Source organism: Oncorhynchus kisutch, linkage group LG11 (genome assembly GCF_002021735.2).
Source record: "Oncorhynchus kisutch isolate 150728-3 linkage group LG11, Okis_V2, whole genome shotgun sequence".
In the NCBI taxonomy this organism is placed as follows: domain Eukaryota; kingdom Metazoa; phylum Chordata; class Actinopteri; order Salmoniformes; family Salmonidae; genus Oncorhynchus; species Oncorhynchus kisutch.
This window is the reverse complement of record NC_034184.2, coordinates 53425545-53451264: the sequence shown is the minus strand read 5'-3', so window position 1 is coordinate 53451264 and position 25720 is coordinate 53425545. Positions and strand designations below refer to the sequence as shown.

At 42.3% G+C, this 25720-nt stretch overlaps 1 protein-coding gene across 2 annotated transcripts in view; it reads left to right on the top strand.

Annotated features, from left to right (window-relative positions):
* Positions 1 to 4976: 4976 nt before the first annotated feature.
* The window catches only part of LOC109899537 (enhancer of polycomb homolog 1-like), a 70591-nt gene continuing 49847 nt past the window's right edge, over positions 4977 to 25720 (top strand). The window contains exons 1-2 of one of the 2 annotated variants that reach the window (XM_020494860.2): positions 4977 to 5285; positions 11936 to 12043. Coding sequence is in view for 1 of the 2 variants with exons in the window: in XM_020494859.2 (XP_020350448.1) it covers positions 25501 to 25653 (153 nt within the window). In the remaining variant the exon portion in view is untranslated. Of the gene's footprint in view, positions 5286 to 11935; positions 12044 to 25146; positions 25654 to 25720 lie in introns of those variants that run through there. The other variant, XM_020494859.2, reaches the window with a different exon arrangement.

Sequence of the window (25720 nt, the reverse complement as noted above, 5' to 3'; positions counted from 1 at the left end):
TAGGCCGGCAACGACGACCGCCGAGCGCCGCCCGAACAGGAAGAGTCACCATCTTCGGCAGGATTCGCGACACAATGGAAACAGGATGAACCTGAGCTCAATTTCGAGTCTCATAGCAAAGGGTCTGAATACTTATGTAAATAAGTAATTTATTTTCATGATTTTACCAAACATTTTAAAAGCCTGTTTTCACTTTGTCATTATGGGGTATTGTGTGTAGATTGCTGAGGATTTTTATTTATTTAATCCTTTTTAGAATAAAGCTGTAATGTAACAAAATGTGGAAGAAATCAAGGGGTCTGAATACTTTCCGAAGGCACTGTTAGCTTCAGTAACAAAATAACACCATGGTTGTAATAACACTTGGTTGGTTGTAATAACACTACTACACTGTTGGAGCAAGGAACACAAGCATTTCGCGACACCCGCAATAATATCTGAAATGTGTGTATGTGACCAATAAAATGTGATTTGATTTGTTTTTTTAAACAGGTAGTTTGTAAATGTGTAGAATGTGTTTGTTTTGGGTCCACATTGGCAAGTTAACTTATTAAAATTAGTCAGTCACAGAGGCTTTTCTTCTGAATAACTGGTCAGGGCATAACACATCAGTTTCAGGAAATTTTTATGTAAGGCTTGGTTACACCTGTAGTGACTACATCTATCCATCATGCCCATTGTTGCTTATCCATTGTTCACTAGATATATCAGTGTAATTACACCCAACACAATGTTGAAAAACAGAATGCTTCCCACCACTAGATCACAAAACTAGAGGTGAGCTAGACGGGATCCCAATGCTGCCACCAGTGTAGCGGAAGAAAGTGAAAGCTACAACAGGGACTCTAACCAGGGCTCATACGTGGCAAAGTGAGCTCTCACTGCCATTGCCATGAAAGTCTAGTAGGCCATGAAAGCCTAGTAGGGCTCTGGGCAGAGGCAGTAGGCCTAATATACCTTGTTACAATAGCCTGATTGACGCGACCGTAATAATAATCATGAAACGGCCTTGGAAGTGCCATAAGTGTAAGCCAACATAACTCATTATTTTGCATTAACCTGTTTAACTGCATTGATATGGATTAATTGATCATAGTCCAGACTAGTTATAGTTGCAAATACCATGCAGTAGCACCGGCGGAATTTAAACCAAACAGATTTTATTGGCAGGTCCTCTGATTCCCCACATTTGTTGATTAATGAATTCCCCATCATGAAAATGTATCCCCAGTCCCCAATCAAATACCTTCATCGATATCAGAAATGAAAATAAGAAAAATGTAGATTTTTACTCCAATCTGGCAACCCTCATAAAATCTGACAAAAACAAGCATAGAAAAGAGCATCAAAAAGGTTGAAAAAAACATGAGGCTCCTCTTACAAGTATTTCTGTAACAACTTGGTTGATTATCAATATTGGGTTGTTAACGTGTTTTTTTTATATATATAAATCAATGTGGGAGATAAAAAAAGGCAGTGTAGAACACCATTGCCCGAAATGCATTGCTCCAATAACTTTCAAAATATTGTTCTGAAGTTTGCTCCCCCAAAATGTATTTTCCTATGAATGAAGTAGCACAAAAAATGTGTGTATGTATGTTTTCCTATGAATTAAGTCACACATTATATATATTTTTTTCACACAAATGCGCACAAAAACGCAAGAAATCTGCTGAAATACTTTTGCAAATATTTACATAAATTGAGTGTGAGATTGTGTTGGCATTGTATATTCCCATGGCCCCCATAGCCACAGGAAATAGGGGTGGTCAGGGTGCTGCAGCAATCACCCAAAAGAGATAGTAGACACTATTAAAACATATGCATGGAGAAAAGCACCAGGAATGTACGTCTTTCCCATAAATAGAATTCTAACATTTTGGGACAAAGTAGCACTCATATTTACAGAAATGACAACCCACATGTCACTGAATTCAGTGCCCTCTAGTTTCATTTATCAAATGGTTACTTGAGTTATATTAAAAACAGGAAAATCTGGAGTGCCATGCTGATTACAGACCCATAAGTTTAATAATTTGTGACAAAATAATAACAAGTCTCTTTAGAAATAGAATGGCAAAAGTCTTACCAGACTTGATACATATCAATGAACAGGGTTTATTAAAAATAGACACTTACAAATACAAGAACATGTTTCAGTTTAATACGATATGCTAAATAACTAGATATAGATCTTTCAATAATGACCGTTGATGCCAAAATTATTTCTTGAATGACCTTTTCTTGTCAGAAGGTGGGTGTAGCTGGTGCATGAAATCAGGCGCAGGAGAGCAGAATGAGTGAGCAATGTACTTTCTCAAAATAAAGGCACAAGGTAACAATACACCTCACCAACAAAAAACGGTAATCAATTACGCACGGGTGAAAACGGTACCCGTCGAAAACCAGCCAATAACGTACCAAAAGAAACAATCACGCACAAAAACATGGGGGAAACAGAGGGTTAAATAAATGAACATGTAATTGGGGAATGAAACCAGGTGTGTAGAAAACAAAGAAAAAACAAATGGAAAATAAAAGGTGGATCAGCGATGGCTAGAGACCGGTGACATCGACGGCCGAACGCCGCCCGAACAAGGAGAGGGTTCGACTTCGGCGGAAGTCATGACATTTCTATTTAAAACTTTGGAAGCTTCCAACTTTCCAGCTAAAATAATACATTTAGTAAAAATGCTATAAAAATGTTATGATGTTAAAATGCTATATAAATGTTATAATATATTATTTGATGAAACTGCTTTAGAAAGTGGCACAGGACAGGAATGTCATCTCTCCCCCCTCCTGTTTGCACTGGCAATTGAACCGCTTGCAGAAAGAATTAGACAGGACCCAAATGTAACAGGTATCAGTAAACATTCATATAAACTAAACTTATTTGCAGATTAATTTTGATTTTTAACCTTTATTTAACTAGGCAAGTCATTTAAGAACAAATTCTTATTTATAATGACAGCCTACCGGGGAACAATGGGTTAACTGCCTTGCTCAGGGGCAGAAAGCCAGATTTTTACCTTGTCAGCTCAGGGATTCAATCCAGCAACCTTTTGGTTACTAACCCAATGCTCTAACAACTAGGCTACCTGCTGCCCCAAAATCTCCTGATATACCTGAACAATATTGAAAACTCACTGCCCCTCTTGCTAAAAATATTTTCAGAATACTGTAAAGTCTCAGGATATAAGGGCCTCACGAATGGCGCAGTGGTCTAAGGCACTGCATCGCAGTGCTAGCTGTGCCACTACGGACTCTGGGTTTGAGTCCAGGCTCTGTCGCAGCCGTCCGCGACCGGGAGACCGGGGAGGTGGACAATTGGCCTAGCGTCATCTGGGTTAGGGGAGGGTTTGGCCGACATTGTCCCATCGCACACTAGTGACTCCTGTGGTGGGCCGGGTGCATTGCATGCTGACACGGTAGCCAGGTGTACGGTGTTTCCTCCAACACATTGGTGCGGCTGGCTTCCGGGTTAAGTGGGCATTGTGTCAAGAAGCAGTGTGACTTGGTTGGGTTGTGTTACAGAGGACGCACGGCTCTTGACCTTCACCTCTCCCTAGTCTGTACTGGAGTTGCAGCAATGAGAAGACTGTAACTACCAATTGAGGAGAAAAAGGGATAAAAAAATCTCAGGATATAGAATTTACTGGAAAAAAATAAATATTGGGCAACAGGAAAAAGAAAAGTAATAACTCATGATCTACAGCAGTTCTTTAAGTGGACCACAAAAAATATCAAGTACTTAGGATGCTTAATAAGTGACAACAAACAACAAATATGTAAAGATAACTTTACTCAACAATATGAAACAGATCTAATTAAATGGAACAATCTTCCCAAGGCACTGGGAGCTTGGCTCCCAAAGTTTTTATATTCATTCTCGGTAATACCAATTACCACACTAGAGCAATCTTGAGCAATCTTGAAATAATTATATTTGAGAACAGTCTAGGAGAGATGATTGTGGCTGAGACAGGTCAATGGGTTTGTAAAGGAGAGACTAAATTTGTCCCAAATGGCTCCCTATTTCTATTTCTTACATACCATTTGGGACACAAATTTAGTCTCTCCTTTGCAAACCCATTGACCTGTCTCAGCCACAATCATCTATCCTAGACTGTTCTCACTGTAAACCACAGGGCAGTGCTAAAGAGGGATCTATTTGTGATCACATGACACAGAATTTTTACAGTAAATTTCTCATAAACATTTGTATAAACCCAGGTGGCTGCTGAAGACATTGCTGAGAATGTGATATTAATCACTATGTTCTACCCTCCCTCTGTGACATGATGCAAACATCTAGCTAGCACAGAACTCTGTGACATGCAAAGTTTTTACAGTCAAGAGGAGGTTTATTTCTAGATAATTCCATATGCTTCCTCCGACTCTCCCTCTCTCTCTCATCTGTGTCTGATGGGCAATATGGGCTGCAGCATTAGCCCATCCCAGAAGCAGCTGAAAGCAGGACGGATCTTTGCACAAAAAAGCTGTGAAGGGAAAGGGAGAGAGGGGGTGGGGGTGGGGTAGGAATTAGCAAAACACTCCTTTACCTTGAGTGGGGAAGGAAAATGTTGCATCTCATTGCAACAATGTATTTCATATGGAATATTGTCACTGTGTCTGTCTGCCTGGTAAATGAATGTGTCTACACTACTGCTCCAGCAGTACATTTCCACACTAAATTCATATTATCAGGTCATATTAAATGTTCCATGTATATTGTCTGGCTGCAGGGAATTTACATCAAATGAGCCAAAAGTGTATACAATTCAATTTTAGTACAATACATTCACACATTTCACAGTCTTACTATTGGCCTCCATCAATAATTAATGGAGTAGAAGTGGAATATAATATTAATCTAGTTCAGTAATGTTTTTACTAGGTCCACTGGAGTAAACTAACAGTGAGCTCATCGTCGCCACAGGTGATTGGTGCCACTCAAACTGTCCAATCACAAACCGTCTGTTTGACAATGCAAATTTTGGCTTGGTCAGCTGAGCTATAATCTTTTTGGACATATTTTTCGCAACAGCTATGATATCCTTTCAAGTTCTGATGTTGGAGAGCAAAATATTGATCCAACACACAATTTACAATGACAACCGAGAGAAATGTGTAGCTATGTTCTAAATACTGCATAGTGTTTGTGGATTGCTGAGCTAAAGCTAGCAACTAATAATGCGGACAGTTTCCTATGGCTAACGTTAGCTGGGATATTCGACTCATGTCGACCAGAGTTGTCATCGTCCTCCCTGGTGGTTTCTCTGGTAAGTAAATTTTCTAGTGTGGGGTTTGTCTCTCTTAGACTATCTATACTAGAATAAATATTGTAATGTACATTTGACAATTTTTTTTTATGTAACTAGCCAAAGAAAAGGAAGAAATTGGCTAATGTTAGCAAGCTAACGACGTTGGCTATCGACGCCCATGTCTTAATTCACAACTCTCGTTTTTAAAAACGCTGGTGTAAAAGTAACTTGGATATCAAATGCCCTTCCCCACAATCTAGCCTGCTAGATACGCACATTTCTTATTCATCTATACATTTGTAAAGTTATTTAACTTAGCTGTTAACATTAACTGTTCTCGTTCTTGAAAAAAAAAAACGAACGTTAGCTAACTAAGTTAGCTCCGCAACATCTGCCTGGACTGTGTGACCAAACATTCGCTAAGGTCAATAATTGAAAAGCTGTTATTAAATGTAGATTTTTTTTTTATCGTGGGCGTAACGTTAACTCGACAAGTTGGCTAGCTAACTTACCTAGCCAGTCAACTAGCTAACGGTGCTAGTTACCTACTTTTTTTATAACTGCAAATTAGCCAAATTATTCGACATTCATAACCAAGTCAAGTGACCACCAAGCAAATCTCGCTAACGTACGATATTGTTGTACCATTTTGTGTCTCAACACTGCATTCTCTACCAGAAAGTTGGTTGGCCCTCTTTGATATCACGTAGGTTGATGGATACTTCTGTGTATATATAGTTTAGTAATGTATGTGGACACGCCTTCAAATTAGTACATTCGGATATTTCAGCCACACCGGTTGCTGACAGGTGTATAGAATTGTGCACACCGCCATGAATTCTCCATAGACAAACATTGGCAGTAGAATGGCCTTACTGAAGAGCTCAGTGACTTCCAACGTGGCACCGTCATAGGATTCCTTCTTTCCAACAAGTCAGTTCCTAAAAAAAATCTGCCCTACTAGAGCTGCCCCCGTCGACTGTAAGTGCTGTTATTGTGAAGTAGAAACGTCTATGAGCAATAATGGCTCAGCCACAAAGTGATAGACCACACAAGCTCACAGAACGGGACTGCCGAGTGCTGTAGCGGGTAAACGTAGTCTGTCCTCGGTTGCAACACTCGCTTCCGAGTACCAAGCTGTCTCTGGATGCAACGTCAGAACAAGAACTGTTCGTTGGGAGCATCATGAAATTGGTTTCCATATCCGAGCAGCCGCGCACAAACCTAAGATCAACGCGTACTCTGGAGTGATGAATCACGCTTCACCATCTGGCAGTCCGACAGACTAATCTGGGTTTGGTGGATGCCAGGAGAACTCTACATTCCCCAATGCATACATAGTGCCCGCTGTAAAGTTTGGTGGATCCTTTTTTCTGGAGCTTTTTTTCATGGTTCGGACTTGGCCCCTTAGTTCCAGTGAAAGGAATTCTTAACTTTACAGTGTACATTGACATTATAGATGATTCTGTGCTTCCAGCCTTGTGGCAACAGTTTGGGGAAGACCCTTTTCTGTTTCAGCATGACGATGCCCCCGTGCACAAAGTGTGGTCCATACAGAAATGGTTTGTCGAGATCGGTGTGGAAGAACTTGACTGGCCTGCACAGATCCTCGACCCCATCGAACACCTTTGGGATGAATTGGAATGCCTAATGTCTAACCTTTACAGCGAAAGCAAACCAAACGATTGTTAGGTCAGAGCCAAGTCACAGAAAAACACAGCCATTTTTCCAGCCAGAGAGAGGAGTCACAAAAAGCACAAAGAGATAAAATGAATCACTAACCTTTGATCTTCATCAGATGATAGAAGTATAGAATAAATCTTTAGGATGTTTTTATCATAAATCTTCAATAATGTTCCAACCGGAGAATTCCTTTGTCTTCAGAAATGCAATGGAACAGAGCAGACTCTGCTCAAACAGCCCTTATGAGCCCTCAAACAAGGTTCTAAAGACTGTTGACATCTAGTGGAAGCCTTAGGAAGTGCAACATGACCAATATCCCACTATCTTCAATAGGGCATGAGTTGGAAAAACTACAAACCTCAGGTTTCCCACTTCCTGGTTGGATTTTTAATCTCAGGTTTTTGCCTGCCATTAGAGTTCTGTTATACTCAGACATTCAAACAGTTTTAGAAACTTCAGAGTGTTTTCTATCCAAATCTACTAATAATATGCATATATTAGCAACTGAGCCTGAGTAGCAGGCAGTTTACTCTGGGCACCTTATTCATCCAAGATACTCAATACTGCCCCCCAGTCCCAAAGAAGTTAAACAGCCATCACTAACATACTAACTCAAATCTCTAGCCACTTTAATAATTACAAATTGGATGTAATAAATGTATCACTAGCCACTTTAAACAATGCCACTTTATATAATGTTTATATACCCTACATTACTCATCTCATATGTATACACTACTCTATACTGTCTACTGCATCCTGTCTATGCCGTTCGGCCATCGCTCATACATATATTTATATGTACCGTAATTGCTGGACTATTAAGCACACCTGAATATAAACCGCACCCACTGAATTATAATTTGTATTTATTTTGTACATAAATAAGCCGCACATGTCTATAAGCCGCAGGTGCCTACCGGTACATTGAAACAAATTAACTTTACATAGCCTTTAAACGAAACACGGCTTGTAACAAAAATAAATAGGCTTTAACGAAACACGGCTTGTAACAACAATTAAACAGTAGCCTACCGAGAAAGTCAATGGTCACTATCTTCCTCCTCCTGTGCACTGGAACCACTGAAGTCATCTCCTTCGGTGTCAGAGTTGAATAGCCTCAGAATTGCTTCATCCGATGTTGGATCGCTGCCCTCTTCAACACGCAGCAGTCCAGCCTTTCGAAACCCGTTGATGATATTGGATTTTTTGACAATGCTCCACGCTGTCAGCAGCACTATTTCCTTTTCCAACAGCCAGATCGATCGCCTTTAACTTGAAAGCTGCATCATATGCATTTCTCTGTGTCTTTGCCATGATGAGGGTGACAAAATGACTACCGTAAATCAGAATGATGGGAAGTTTGAGCGCGCTCGATTTACGTCACATTATGGGATGGTGCTCAGTTTTTTGGCGGCATGAATCTTGTGAAAGCGGGAAAAATCCATAAATTTGCCGCCTCATTGTATAAACTGCGAGGTTCAACGCGTGGGGAAAAAGTAGCGGCTTATAGTCCGGAAATTACGGTACATATTCTTGTTCATTCCTTTACACTTGCGTGTATAAGGTAGTTGTTGTGAAATTGTTAGATTACTTGTTAGATATTACTGCATGTTCAGAACTAGAAGTACAAGCATTTCGCTACACTCACATTAACGTCTGCTAACCATGCGTATGTGACCAATAAAATTGTATTTTGACACCACTCTCTCGCCCACAAATATATACACACACACACACACACACTGCTCCCAACTAAAATGTTTGGCACCAGAAATATATATTTTTAAATATAATTTAGGCCTATATGAATCCTACCTTTTTTGAATCATTCATGAGTGGCAGACACTTTTCCTTTTAATTCCTGTGCAATAAAGAATACCTAATGTGACATGGTTTGTGAAATTCTATCAAATGCGTGCAACATCCTGCAAGAAGAAAATAGGTAGCTCTGGTCATTTATTTATTTTGAGCTAGAGACAAGCCGTTTGCTATGCTGTAACGCTGCAAGCATGTCTGTCGCGAAGCTGTTTTTCTTCTCTGGCACTGCTGCTTGACAGTGAACTTGCAAAGCCTATACTCAGACTGGCTTGTGCTCTTGGTTATACCAGGGATTCAATTATATACAATGTATCACTTTAGCTCGTGCTGCTCTAATGTAACAGCAGAAGACTGATCAGGGTCTCCATCCTCGCTCTCCATCACTGCTAAATTATATATATATTTAAAAACTGATGGCGGAATAGATGCGGACAGAGAGGAGCAGGTGAGTGAGGGCTGGTAGGGGATGCAGCTGGCTGTTCACAGCTGCCACACATGATATGTGCGTGAAAGTGAAGTGGACATTATTGGAGCGGTGCATACGAGACTAGTTGCTGTTCCTTCAACAATTAAACAGAAGCTATAAACTGAACATTTTATAACAGGTGCCAGCGGGTTCTTTAGATAGATAGGGACAAGTTATTTTATAAAAATATTTTATATAACGTTTTGGTACCGTAATATAGCCGTGGGACTGGTATACCGTGCAACACTAGTAGAGACCCTACTGAGTATTTTCCACACCTCTTTAGCTGAGACAGGTAGACCAGTTCTCACTACAAGCCAATATATCCCATGTAAAGTCGATTAGCTTATTGCATTGAGGCTATGGAGGTGCTGCTGGGTATGTACGACACAGTCCCCCTCCAAAACTACACATTTGGTTAGTAAAGACTGCTGAGTATTTCCCACCCCACTTTAGCTGAGATGAGTAGTGTTTTTTTTCTTTCTGTCCTCTACAACCCAATATGTATAATGTGTATTGCATTGCAGTAGGGTTGGGCAATATGGTTTAAAAATCAACTGGTTTTTTAAAAAGTTTTTTTTTTAAACGTAGAACTTAAAGGTAAAATACACAGCAATAGTCGAATGAATTGAGGGCTTGTGAAGTTATACCTAGGCTAAATATAGGCCTTCCACAACCATAAGAACCCCTAATAATAAAATTATTTGAACTTGCTTTTTTTTGCAATAATCACAGCTTTTAAGTTTGAAAATGTTTGAAAATGTATTTATTTTGTTCCAAATTTAACTAGAGCCATGCATAATGCACATTCACTAATGATGACTAACTTATTGTAGCAGGCATTGGGCTATAGAAAATTAATATAGATCTCATCAACAACCAGTTGTTATATTTCAAGTTTAGCCAACTTGGATCTATTTGCTAGCTAACAAGGTTGAACAGTTATTGTTATGAACACATCCTGTCTCCAACTGTTTGGAAAGCATGTTAGCCTGTCCACTTTCTTCAGATGTTGAAGTCAAGTGGCCTGCCTTATTTGTAAAAATGTGCCAATTTCTTAAATTGTTTTATGCTTATTGCACTTTCATAAAACAGACTAGACAGCTAGTAACTTTCTTTGGCTAAAATGCGGCTAGCTGTAAAACGGAGCATTCATTTTCAGTAATTCATGTAAATTGATACTATCATCTTATAGTTGTCTGTACTGCGTGTAATTTGAGTAGGTGAGACCTAAAAAGTGTATTGTTTAAAACAATGAACTTCTCTATTTCTGTCAAATAATGTCTCAATGTGTTTTGGTGTCCATATTAGAGATTATTTTGTACCAAGCCTCAAATGGAAATAGTGAGTTGAAACTGCTTGCCAGAGAGAAAGATGTGGTCTCAACTTTGTTGGAATGAGAGATAGGGGGATGGGCTTTGTGTATAAACCGAAGAGGTGAAGCGAGAGGTTTCCCTTGCTAAAATATGTTCAAAATAAGGGAAATGTGTTTCTATGGGCTTATTTTGGAATAATCTTGTCGCTTTGGGACAACTTAAATTGTAAGTGCGGAGACGTACATCTCGAGTAGTGCAGCGGTCTGAGGCATTACATCTCAGTGCTAGGTGTCACTACAGACCCTGGTTCGATTCCAGGCTGTATCACAACCGGACAATTGGCCTTGCATCGTTAGGGTTTGGCCGGGGTAGGCAGTCATTGTAAATAAGATTTTGTTCTTAACTGACTAAATAAAGGTTACATAAAAATCTTGTCATTATATAAACATCTCTGGTGTGAATGGGGATGGTACACAGCATGGAGGAGCAAATGAGACGAGGCCAAAAATACAACATGAGAACAAGCAGACACAAACTCTCATAAAAAGGGAAAATAACACAACCTTGATTCTTGCGATACAGGCTTTTGAAATATCACACAAATATAAATTCAAATTAATTTGAACAATTGCCCAGCCCTACATTGCAGTGGGTGGAGTAAGGAGTCACCAGTACTCTGTATTAAACCTGTTGCCCAGCACGAGACAAATTTGAAGTTTTCAAGACTTGAGTAATTCCAGTAACTTATATTTTATTAAGTGTATTTCTTCAAATACAGCCTACACTATCTGTAGTATAATTTGACGAATTTCATTTATCAATAGATTTTTTTCGAAGGTGTTTGCAATACTGGGGGAAACTATTTGTTTTTGATATTCCCAACGTTTAGCATGTCTTTACAGGGGGACTCTTAAATCTGTTATCGTGCTCCCAGCATAATATCATACTGCTAAGTGAAATGGTAATGGTTGACTGGCTAGTAGCCACACATGCTGATGCTCTTGCTGGCTACATTAAATCAAATGTTATTGGTCACATACTCATATTTAGCAGATATTATTGTGGGTGTAACAAAAATCTTGTGACTTGAATCTAGCTAGTGACAATACATCATCTACAGTACAACTCCAAACATGGGTATATCCCTGGGACAACTCTTACCCTACGAGGTCGGAAAACTGCTGGTTTTCTGTTCTACCTAATTAATTGCACCGACCTGGTGTCCCAGATCCAAACCAGTCCCTAATAGTGGGGAATAATGGGGGGGAGAAGCAGTGAACTTCCTTTAAGATCCAGATTTTGAATTTGAGGGTATAGGTTTAACGTCCTTTGAACAACATGTACACAATGACATCAGTTTCATTTCGGTGTCTGCTTTCCAGGCCACTATCCCATTCCCAAATGGATGATGAGCATGGAGTACGTTCTTAGCGTGTGGACTACACCCCCCCGCTCTACAGGCAGGAGACCACACCCTCCTATCAGTACAGGTGAGATTAAGCTATATGCATTCATACAGTGCCTTCGGAAAGTATTCAAACCCCTTCCCTTTTCACACATTTTGTTATGTTACAGCTGGGGATGCATGATATCGGAATTTAGTTCAACGCCAAAGTTAAAAACCGATGTCAAAGCTACCGTGCATATCTATATAACGTAGGTACATGATGTAATGACGCCACGTAAAATTTTGCGCTACAAGTGTGGATCGAGCAGTCAACAAGTCGAGCAGTCATTTGAAAGAGTAAGAACATTTCAGCGAGACAACTCAAAAGGCAAAATCCATTAACGTCAAGATAATGTAATTCATTGCCCTTGACAATCAACCGTTCTCTCGTGGGTGATGTTGGCTTTCGCCCACTGGTCGAGCTCCGGTACACACCTTCAAGTGCGCTCTATTTTTCAGATGTTGCCCTACTGGAGTTACACAGTAATAGCGTCACTGCTATTGGCTTCTCAACATACAGTACATGGAACTATGGAACGCTGTTTGGGTCTTTGCGTGTAAAAAGATAGTTGCACTGTCAAAGCTGTACAAAAAAGTCTGCAAACAAGCAAACCCCGGACACGAACAATGTGTAAACAATACCGTGTTGGTAATAAAGCATAATTTGTTTGACCACAACTTCTAGGGGAGATAGCTTTAGCTTGGTATATAGCTAGCACCAATACAACCAGCCTGAAAACAATGACCAGTAGAAACTGCAGTAATTTGCTGCTGGTGATTCTCTGATTCACCTTTACGCAGATGACACCATTCTGTATACTTCTGGCCCTTCTTTGGACACTGTGTTAACAAACCTCCAAACGAGCTTCAATGCCATACAACACTCCTTCCGTGGCCTCCAACTGCTCTTAAACGCTAGTTAATGCATGATCTTCAACCGATTGCTACCCGCCCGACTAGCATCACTACTCTGAAAGGTTCTGACTTAGAATATGTGGACAACTACAAATACCTAGGTGTCTGGCTAGACTGAAAACTCTCCTTCCAGACTCACATAAACCATCTCCAATCTAGAATTGGCTTCCTATTTCGCAAAACAAAGCCTCCCTCACTCATGCTGCTAAACATACCCTCGTAAAACTGACTATCCTTGACTTCGGCGATGTAATTTACAAAATAGCCTCCAACACTACTCAGCAAATTGGATGCAGTCTATCACAGTGCCATCTGTTTCATCACCAAAGCCCCATGTACTACCCACCACTGCGACCTGTATGCACTTTTTGGCTGGCCCTCGCTTCATATGCGTCACCAGACCCACTGGCATCAGGTCATCTATAAGTCTTTGCTAGGTAAAGCCCCGCCTTATCTCAGCTCACTGGTCACCATAACAACACCCACTCGTAGCACACGCTCCTGCAGGTATATTTCACTGGTGATCCCCAAAGCCTCCTTTGGCTGCCTCTCCTTCCAGTTCTCTGCTGCCAATGACTGGAACGAACTGCAAAAATCTCTGAAGCTGGAGACTCATATCTCCCTCACTAACTTTAAGCATCAGCTGTCAGAGCAGCTTACCGATCACTGCACATGTACACAGCCCATCTGTAAATAGCCCACCCAACTACCTCATCCCCATATTATTTATTTTTGCTCTTTTGCACCCTAGTATCTCTACTTGCACACAGGAGGAAACCTGGCACCATATTGAAATTGAAGATGAAGATAAATAGAAAAATACTTAACCCTGTTGCCCAACTCTAATGTTGTAAGCAGCCACCGAGCTTCATCTGGCTATTAAGGCTCGACCTGACCGGGTTATGTGTTGTTAAGCTAGCCACAATAAGGATTAGGCACAATAGTGGAATTTGCAGTTTGTCTTCAAAATAAAAGTGCCATTGACAGTCATACAAATAGTGGAATTGTGCCATACTTTTATTTTGAAGGCTAACCGCAAAGTCCACTATTGTGGCTAATCCTTATTGTGCCAACTTCACATAGATGGGTCCAACCACCATTAATCAAATAAGAACTGTCTTATAAATTAAAGTTATTTTAGATGACACCTAGCTGTATAGTTAGCTAGCTAACTGTACATAATGAAACATTGTTTTGCTGTTTTCACGGCGGGATGTGATACAGCCTGGATTCGAACCAGGGACTGTTGTTTTGTCTCTTGCACTGAGATGCAGTGCCTTAGACCTGTGTGTTTGTGTGTGTGTGTGTGTGTGTTAACTGTACTAGAATGCTTAAAAGGCTGCTCAAATTTTAAATATCGGTATCAGGGTTTTTGGCAAGGAAAATATCGGATATCGGTATCTGCCAAAAATGTAATATCGGTGCATCACTAGTTACAGCCTTATTCTAAAATGGATTAAATTACATATTTTCCTCATCAATCTACACACACTACCCCATAATGACAGAGTGAAAAAAGGTTGACATTTTTGCTAATTTATCATTTAAAAAAATACTGTATTTACATACGTTTTCACACCCTTTGCTATGAGTCTCGAAATTGAGCTCAGGTTCATCCTGTTTCCATTGATAATCCTTGCTGTTTCTACAACTTGATTGGAGTCCACCTGTGGTAAATTCAATGGATTGGACATGATTTGGAAAGAAACACATCTGTCTGTATAAGGTCCCACAGTTGACTGCATGTCTGAGCAAAAACTAAGCCATGAGGTGGAAGGAATTGTCTGTAGAGCTCCGAGACAGGATTGTGTCGAGGCACAGGTCTGGGTAAGGGTACCAAAAAATGTCTGCAACGTTGAAGATCTCCAAGAACACAGTGGACCCCATCATTCTTAAATGGAATAAGTTTGGAACCACCAAGACTCTTTCTATAGCTGGCCGCCTGGCCAAACTGAGCAATCGGGGAAGAAGGGCCTTGGTCAGGGAGGTGACCAAGAACCCAATGGTCACTCTGACAGAGCTCTAGAATGTCTGTGGAGATGGGAGAACCTTCCAGAAGGACAACCATCTCTGCAGCACTCCACTAATGAGGCCTTTATTTTAGAGTGGTGAGACGGAAGCCATTCCTCAGTAAAAGGCATATGACAGCCCGCTTGGAGTTTGCCTAAATACCCGGACCATGAGAGCCAAGATTCTCTGGTCTGATGAAACCATCCCTACGGTGAATGGTGGTGGCAGCATCATGCTGTGAGTGTGTTTTTCAGCGACAGGGACTGGGAGACTAGTCAGGATTGAGGCAAAGATGAATGGAGCAAAGTACAGAGAGATCCTTGAAAACCTGCTCCAGGGCGCTCAGGACCTCGGACTGGGGCGAATGTTCATCTTCCAACAGGACAATGACCCTAAGCACACAGCGAAGCCAACCCAGGAGTGACTTCGGGACAAGTGTCTGAATGTCCTTTATTGGCCCAGCCAGAGCCTGGACTTGAACATCATCGAACATCTCTGGAGAGACCTGAAAATAGCTGTGCAGCGACGCTCCCCATCCAACCTGACAGAGCTTGAGAGGATCTGCAGAGACAAACTCTCCAAGTAAAGGTGTGCCAAGCTTGTAGCGTCATGCCCAAGAAGACTCGAGGCTAATTGCTGCCAAAGGTTAAAGTACTGACTTATGTAAATGGGATATCTGTTTTTTTATTCCTAATACATTTGCAAAAAAAACGAACCTCTTTCTGCTTAGTCATTATGGGATATTGTTTGTCGATTGATGTTTTTTAATTTTTTATTCATTGTAGAATAAGGCTGTAACAAAATGTGGGAAAAGTCAAGGGGTCTGAATACTTTCCAAATGCACTGTATATACTTTGTTGTGACAATATAAACTAATGAATGTGTTCTTGACAAGTATTCCCATACCATCTATTGTCTAATTTGGCGATCTGGAGTGCAGGTAATTGTTTTAAAAGCCTTATGACGTGATAGTGTGTTATCCCCAGTAACGAAAACCATGTAACCATGACACATTCCTACACGATTTCCTGATTTCACAGATGGACCACTTAGAAGTTAAATCATGGGGGAAATTATTTTACCCACTGATAGAACTAAGGCTTTCACCAAATTGACAAGCATTGCATGATTTTTATTTTATTTTCTGGGGATGGATTTATCCCTTTTTAAGGAGCAAATATCCACACCTGATTCTATCAATCAGCATAGCATGGTTACCAGCATTAGGTCATAGAGAGAGATCGAGGACTCGTCTTTGTATCTGTGCCATTATAGCATCTGTGAATGAGGCTATCTCCATTTGGAAGTAGCACATTTTCTTCCTTACAATTGGCTGATCTCTCCTGAAGAACCAGTTGGACATGACTCCAACAGGGTCACCAGGAGTGATCAGCCAATGAAGTTGGAAGTCCCACCCTGTTGACTAAATTAAAATGGTGGAAGCCCACAATGGCGCTGCAAATGTTAATACGAAATCTTTTTTAAATTTTTATAACTAACCCAAGATGGACCACAACCTGTCGTTTCCAATGGGAGCATATTAATCAGTGACAGAACAAGCAGAGAGGTGGACAGAGCCAAGAACGAGCTAGCGAGACCCTATTTGCGCGTTCTAGCATGTATTTCAATCAAATGTATTTATAAAGCCCTTCTTACATCAGCTGATGTCACAAAGTGCTGTGTAGAAACCCAGCCTAAAACCCCAAACAGCAAGCAATGCAGGTGTAGAACCACGGTGGCTAGGAAAAACTCCCTAGAAAGGCCAGAACTTAGGAAGAAACCTACAGAGGAACCAGGCTATGAGGGGTGGCCAGTCCTCTTCTGGCTGTGCCGGGTGGAGATTTGAACATCTTGGCCATGTTCTGTTATAATGTACATAGATGACCAGAAGGGTCAAATAATAATAATCCCAGTGCTTGTCGAGGGTGCAACAGGTCATCACCTCAGGAGTAAATGTCAGATGGCTTTTCATAGCCGATCATTCAGAGTATCTCTACCGCCTTGCTGTCTCTAGAGAGTTGAAAACAGCTGGTCTGGGACAGGTAGCATGTCCAGTGAACAGGTCAGGGTTCCATAGCCGCAGGCTGAACAGTTGAAACTGGAGCAGCAGCACGACGAGGTCGACTGGGGACAGCAAGGAGTCATCAGGCCAGGTAGTCCTGAGGCATGGTCCTATGGCTCAGGGCCAGAGTGAGAGAATTAGAGAGAGCATACTTAAATTCACACAGGGCACCGGATAAGACAGGAGAAATACTCCAGATATAACAGACTAACCCCAGCCCCCCGGCACACAAACTACTGCAGCATAAATGAGCATATTTCCATTTGGGAACGCCTACACTCTGAAATGTGCGTGCGCAATAACTCGATTTGCGCTAGCACTGTTTCTCAACAATGCAATAAATTGGCCCACTCTGTTAGTAACAGATTCAAGTTTTGTGAACAGAAAGCTGTATTGAAATCAAGTGTTTCATCAATAGTAAAATTTGCATAATGTCGACTAAAATCTATCTTCTCCCACTGCCGGCCACTGGGCTTCCTCTCATCACCATATTTGGTGGTGAGTGGTAATGTCAAACGGATGCTTCAGATTTAAACATCCTGTGAAACATTTACACAATCTACTTACACCATTTCTGAAAAGACTTAGCAAGCACAAACATTGATTTACTAACTTGGCGCACGCCATATACACATTGTTCCGGTTATAAATCAAACCTGTCGTAAAACCGCTTGTGAACGAGCATTGTAACGTCGCCTGATAATCGCCCGTCATTCACCTTTAATGGTGACAATATTTTCTGTATATTTTGGAAGTAGGCAAAGACACAGTATCTAAAGGAAATATCATTGGGGAACATCAAATGTTTTTGGGGATGCATACAGAATATTTTATTTTTCAGGCTACAGCAAATGTCACTGACTGTTTCTGAAAGACAAAATGATTGCAAATTGTTGTGGACCTGTAAACAGTTTAAATTCATGTTTTGCATTTACTTTTCCCCAACCTAAATAGGCTGCACTGCCTATGAATTCTGAAACTTTGTCTACTCAAAAAATAATTAAACTACAGTACTCAATATTTGGAAGGTGTTCTTAATGTTTTGTACACTCATTGTAGATGCCTGTTAATAATTATTTTAGAATGCAAAGATTAAACAAAATGACCAGGACCAACTCCGGGCTTTTTCACCTGGTTTTACTGATTTTCCTTATGAACTGTAACTCATTATAACTGTTGATATTGTTGCATGTTGTGTTTTTTAAATATTTTTGTTCAATATAGAAGACCAGTTGAAGTATGACAACCAACGCTTTGCAGTACTTAGGGAATGCCACAAGAGGGCGACATTGACTAACATATAGGTCCCCTAAAATTACAGTACACTGAGTCGTGGTTTGCTTTTCAAATTTGGTTATCAAATCATTTGGGGAGATGCGTATATTTGTCCTGTTACAAGTGTCAGTAAGACCAAGGAGCTGATCGTGAACTATAGGAGAAAGAGGGGAGAGAACATCTACATCGACTGGGCTGTTGTGAAATAGGTTGAGAGCTTCAAGTTCCTTGGGGTTTACATCACTAAGGACTTAACATGGTCCACACACACCTGCACGGCAGTGTCTTTTCCCCCCCAGGAGGCTGAAAATATTTATGGACCCTTGGATCCTCAAAGTTCTACAGCTGCACCATCGAGAGCATTTTGACTGGCCGCATCACTGCTTGGTATGGCAAATGCACGCCCTTGACCGCAAAGCGTTAGAGGGTGGTGCGGACAGCCAAGTACACCACTGGGGCTGAGCTCCCTGCCATCCAGGACCTCTATATCAGGAGTTGTCAGAGGGCCTGAAAAATTGCAGAAGACTCCAGCCACCCAAGCCATAGACTTCGCTCTGCTACTCTCCGTCAAAAAGGTTCTGAAACAGCTTCTACCCCCAAGCCATAGGACTGCTAAATAGCCAGACTGGTGAATAGTCAATTAATGGTACCCAAACTATCTGCACTGACCCTACACACACACACACACACTCACTAGACTATATTATATATCTACATATCGCCATCTACACACACACACACTACATTGACACATTCACAGACACAACATACACACCTGCATACCAACAACACAAACACACATTACACATCATTTGCAGCTGCTACTCTCTTATTTGACTCTTATCAACCCTGATGCCTAGTCACTTTACCCTGCCGTCATGTACATATCTATCTCAAATACCTTGTACCTCTGCACATTGATCTGGTACTGGTATTCCCTTTTATATAGCTCCATTCTTGTATTTTATTTTATTCCTCTTGTGTTACCATTTTATTTTTAAACTCTGTATTGTTGGGAAGGGCTCTTAAGCAAGCATTTCACGGTAAGGTCTACACCAGTTTTATTAGGCGCATCTGACAAATACAATTAGATTTCTTGCCTAACCCAACTTCCCCTGAGACACCCGCAGGGAGTGAGGTCACGGCCAGGGTCATCATTTCTCACACCAGTCTGCTGCACTTGTGTTCAACTTCTCAAGTAGCCCATCTAGAGTTTGTGCATTCCTTGTAACTTGTAGAAACTTTTGTTTGTTTTACAGTTAAAATGAGTTACACTACATGACCAAGTATATGGACCCTTGCTCGTCGAACAACTCATAAAAAAAAATAATGGGCATTAATATGGAGTTGCCCCCCTTTGCTGCTATAACAGCCTCCACTCTTCTGGGAAGGCTTTCCACTAGATGTTGGGACATTTGCTGCGGGGACTAACTTCCATTAAGCCATTAGCATTAGTGAGGTTGGGCACTGGCTTGCGTCGGTGTTCCAATTCATCCCAAAGGTGTAAGATAGGTTTGAGGTCAGGGCTCTGTGTAGGCCAGTCAAGTTCTTTCACACCGATCTCGACAAACCATTTCTATATGGACCTCACTTTGTGCACATGGGCATTGTCATGCTGAAACAGGAAAGGGCCTTCCACAAACTGTTGCCACAAAGTTGGAAGCACAGAATCGCCTAGATAGAATGTCATTGTATGCTTTAGCGTTATGATTTCCCTTCACTAGAACTAAGGGGCCATGCCCAAACTATATATAAAAAATAAATAAAAACGACCCAGACCATTATTCTTCATCCACCAAACTTTACAGTTGGCACTATGCCAAGAGAACGGTACCTGCCCCAATGCAATCGTCAAACCCAAATTTGGCCATCGGACTGCCAGATGGTGAGCTCCACTCCAGAGAATGCGTTTCCACTGCTCCAGAGTCCAATGGCAGCAAGCTTTACACCACACCAGCCATCTCTTGGCATTGCGCATGGTGATCTTAGGCTTGTGTGCGGCTGCTCAGTCATGGAAACCAAGTTTGTGAAACTAACGACAAACGGTTATTTAGCTGATGTTGCTTCCAGAGGCAGTTTGGAACTCTGTAGTGACTGTTGCAACCGAGGACAGACTATTTTTACACGTTTCAGCGGCCCCGGTCTGTGAGCTTGTGTGGCCTACCACTTCGGGGCTAAGCCGTTGTTGCTCCTAGACATTTCAACTTCATAATAACCGCATTTACAGTTGACCAGGGCAGCTCTAGCAGCACAGAAATTTGATGATCTGACTTGATAGCCAGACTGGCTATTTGATAAGTCTGACCATAATTCTATCTTCCTGATAACTGCTTTCAAGCAAGAAGCACCAGTGACTCGATCAATAAAAAAGTGGTCAGATGGAAAGCAACAGGACTGTTTTGATAGCACAGACTGGAATATGTTCCGTGGCTCTTCCGATGGCATTGGAGTACACCACATCAGACACTGGCTTCATCAATATGTGCATCAATGATGTCGTCCCCACAGAGACTGTACGTACATATCCCAACCAGAAGCCATGGATTACAGCCAACATCTGCACTGAGCTAAAGGCTCGAGCTGCTGCTTTCAAGGAACGGGACTCTAACCCGGAAGCTTATAAGAAATCCTGCAATGTCCTCAGACGAACCATCAAACAGGCAAAGCATCAACAAAGGACTAAGATCGAATCATACCACACTGGCTCCGACGGATGTGGCAGGGCTTGCAAACTATTACAGACTACAAAGGGAAGCACAGCCGAGAGCTGCCCAGTGACACGAGCCTACGAAATGAGCTAAATTACTTCGATGCTCGCTTCGAGGCAAGTAACACTGAAACATGCATGAGATCAGCTGTTCCAGACGACTGTGTGATCACGCTCTCCGCAGCTGAAGTGAGTAAGACCTTTTAAACAGGTCAGCATTCACAAGGCAGCAGGGCCAGACCGATTACCAGAACGTGTACTAAGAGCATGCGCAGACCAACTTGCAAGTGTCTTCACTGACAGTTTCAACCCCTCCCTGTCAGTCTGTAATACCAACATGTTTCAAGCAGACCACCATAGGCTCTATGCCAAATAATACTAAGGTAACCTACCTAAATGACTACCAACCCGTAGCACTCAGGTCTGTAGCCGTGAAATGCTTTGAAAGGCTGGTAGTGGCTCACATCAACACCATTATCCCAGAAACCCTAGACCCACTCCAACTTGCATACCGCCCTAAAAGATCCACAGATGATGCAATCTCTATTGCACTCCACACTGCCCTTTCACACCTGGACAAAAGGAACACCTATGTGAGAATGCTATTCATTGACTTCAGCTCAGCATTCAACACCATAGTGCCCTCAAAGCTCATCACTAAGCAAAGGACCCTGGGACTAAACGCCTCCCTCTGCAACTGGATCCTGGACTTCCTGACAGGCCGCCCCCAGGTGGTAGGGGTGATCGCATGGCCAGGCACGACTCCATCTCCATCAAGTTTGCTGATGACACAACAGTGGTAGGCCTGATCACTGACAACGATGAGACGGCCTATAGGGAGGAGGTCCGAGAACTGGCATTGTGCCAGGACAACAACCTCTACCTCAATGTGAGCAAGACTAAGGAGCTGATCGTGGACTACAGGAAAAGGCGGGGCAGAACAAGCTCCCATTAACGGGACTGTAGTGGAGAAGGTTGAGAGTTTCAAGTTCCTTGGTGTCCACATCACCAACAAACTATCATGGTCCAAACATACCAAGACAGTCGTGAAGAGGGCTCGACAAAACCTTTTTCCCCTCAGGAGACTGGAAAGATTTGGCATGGTCACCAGATCCTCAAGAAGTTCTACAGCTGCACCATTGAGAGCATCCTGACCGGTTGCATCACCGCCTGGTATGGCAACTGCTCGACATCTGACCGTAAGGCGCTACGGGGGTAGTGCGTATGGCCCAGTACATCACTGGGGCCAAGCTTCCTGCCATCCAGGACCGAGATCATGGGCAGTGTCAGAGGAATGCACGTAAAATTATCAGACTCCAGTCACCCAAGTTATAGACTGTTTCTCCGCTACCTCACAGCAAATCACCACCGGTGATAAATAAAGGTAACAAAAAAACAATGCCACTTAATATAATGTTTACATACCCTACATTACTCATCTCATATGTATATACTGTACTCGATACCATCTACTGCATCTATGCCTATGCCGTTCTGTACCATCACTCATTCATATGGGGCGGCAGCGGCAGCCTAGTGGTTAGAGCGTTGGACTAGTAACCGAAAGGTTGCAAGTTCAAATCCACGAGCTGACAAGGTCAAATCGTCGTTCTGTCCCTGAACAAGGCAGGGGCTGTTCCTAGGCCATCATTGAAAATAAGAATTTGTTCTTAACTGACTTGCCTGGTTAAATAAAGGTAAAATAAATAAATATATATATATATATACACTGCTCAAAAAAATTAAGGGAACACTAAAATTACACATCCTAGATCTGAATGAATTAAATATTCTTAAATACTTTTTTCTTTACATAGTTGAATGTGCTGACAACAAAATCACACAAAAATGATCAATGGAAATCAAATTTATCAACCCATGGAGGTCTGGATTTGGAGTCACACTCAAAATTAAAGTGGAAACCACACTACAGGCTTATCCAACTTTGATGTAATGTCCTTAAAACAAGTCAAAATGAGGCGTGGCCTCCACGTGCCTGTATGGCCTCCCTACAACGCCTGGGCATGCTCCTGATGAGGTGGCGGATGGTCTCCTGAGGGATCTCCTCCCAGACCTGGACTAAAGCATCCGCCAACTCCTGGACAGTCTGTGGTGCAACGTGGCTTTGGTGGATGGCGCGAGACATGATGTCCCAGATGTGCTCAATTGGATTCAGGTCTGGGGAACGGGCGGGCTAGTCCATAGCATCAATGCCTTCCTCTTGCAGGAACTGCTGACACACTCCAGCCACATGAGGTCTAGCATTGTCTTGCATTAGGAGGAACCCAGGGCCAACTGCAGCAGCATATGGTCTCACAAGGGGTCTGAGGATCTCATCTCGGTACCTAATGGCAGTCAGGCTACCTCTGGCGAGCACATGGAGGGCTTTGCGGCCCCCCCAAAGAAATGCCACCCCACACCATGACTGACCCACCGCCAAACCGGTCATGCTGGAGGATGTTGCAGGCAGCAGAACGTTCTCCAAGGCATCTCCAGGCTGTCACCTCTGTCACATGTGCTCAGTGTGAACCTGCTTTCATCTGTGAAGAGCACAGGGTGCAAGTGGCGAATTTGCCAATCATGGTGTTCTCTGGCAAATGCCAAACGTCCTGCACGGTGTTGGGCTGTAGTAAGCACAACCTCCACCTGTGGACGTCGGGCCCTCATACCACCCTCATGGAGTCTGTTTCTGACCGTTTGAGCAGACACATGCACATGTGTGGCCTGCTGGAGGTCATTTTGCAGGGCTCTGGCAGTGCTCCTCCTTGCACAAAGGCGGAGGTAGCGGTCCTGCTGCTGGGTTGTTGCCCTCCTACGGCCTCCTCCACGTCTCCTGATGTACTGGCCTGTCTCCTGGTAGCGCATCCATGCTCTGGACACTACGCTGACATACACAGAAAACGTTCTTGCCACAGCTCGCATTGATGTGCCATCCTGGATGAGCTGCACTACCCAAGCCACTTGTGTGGGTTGTAGACTCCGTCTCATGCTAACACTAGACTGAAAGCACCGCCAGCATTCAAAAGTGACCAAAACATCAGCCAGGAAGCATAGGTTAGATTACTCGTTGGTTATTACTGCATTGTCGGAACTAGAAGCACAAACTAGCTACACTCGCATTAACATCTGCTAACCATGTGTATGTGATTTGGAACGGTTGATTGTCAAGGGGAATGAATTCCATTATCTTGCCGTTAATGGATTTTGCCTTTTGAGTTGTCTCGCTGAAATGTTCTTACTCTTTCAAATGACTGCTCGACTTGTTGACTGCTCGATCCACACAGCAGACATTGGTCTAGGTTAGGAATGCTGTGTGGCACGTGTAGCTCTAGATTTTTTTGTGGTTCATTACATCATGTACCTACGTTATATGCATTGATATGCGCCCGATTGCATTGACATCCGCTTTGACATCGGTTTTGCAAATCGTTTGTTAAACGAGACATTTAGCTAATATCGTAAGATTCTGATGTGCTTGCCGATGTATTGGGCATCCCTTGTGGGAACTCTTCAAGACTGTTGGAAAAGCATTCAATGTGAAGCTGGTTGATAGGATGCCAAGAATTTGCAAACTGTCATAATGGGTGGCAACTTTGAAGAATCTCACATATAAAATATATTTTGATTTGTTTAACACGATTTTGCTTACTACATGAGTCCATATGTGTTATTTCATAGTTTTGATGCCTTCACTTTTATTCTACGATGTGGGAAATAGTAAAAATAAAGAAACTTGACTGGTACAGTGTATTGCATTTTTTTTTTTTTCTGATACACGTTTTGTCCAAAATATTAATTATCACTGCAGGGCTGTCTGTCTCTATACTGTTCAATAAAAAGTACATTAGTAATGCAAGTGATTTCGTTCCCCGGTATCGCACAGTGGTTTTCAGCTGCCTATCCTAATATGTGAATATCAGTCCGTTTCTACGGAGGGAGCGTGAGTACTCTCCTTTCACCAGGTTTCCACTAGTTACCACAACCACAATGTCAAAATTGACTGTCGTAAAAGTTCATTAAAACATATCGTTTTTTGGTCTTAATTTAAATGTAGGAGTGTGGTTTAGTTTTTTTTATATCACATTTGAGAAGAAATTGTAGAAATAGGCGGGGTTTTACTTTCTGGCTGTGGTAACTAGTGATATCCCCTTCCCCTAGTGTTCCCGCCCCTCGGGGCTCCGCGAGCACGCATGCGCGCGATACCGTAAGGGAATGGCTGTTGTGTGATCGGGGGTTGGGCCGCCAGGAGCGAAGGGACAGCTGCAAGAATTTGTAATGTCCGCCATGTTGGCTATGGCGTATTGAACCAGGGAGGGAGAGTGGAGCCTCGGAAAAAAAGAGACCGATAGTAGTAATCGACCAAAATCCGGGCCTTCCCGGCTCCCGTTCGCATCGCCGTATACCTGCCCTGGTACCAAGCGAACGGTTGACTTCTGATGAACATCACAGATCCATCCATGAGAACTCAAACCAGTACTGCTGTGAACATTATTAGATCGGTAGATTTATGCTGCATCTCACATTATAAAAAATGAGTAAATTGTCGTTTCGGGCACGGGCGCTGGACGCTACCAAGCTTCTACCCGTTTTCCGCTGCGAGGACTTGCCTGACCTGCACGAATATGCCTCTATCAATCGGGCAGTGCCGCAAATGCCTACTGGGATGGAGAAAGAGGAGGAATCGGTATGTTTTATTATCGCTGTCAGATTCATATTTAAGATGTTTGCACTATGTTCACAATATCGGGGTC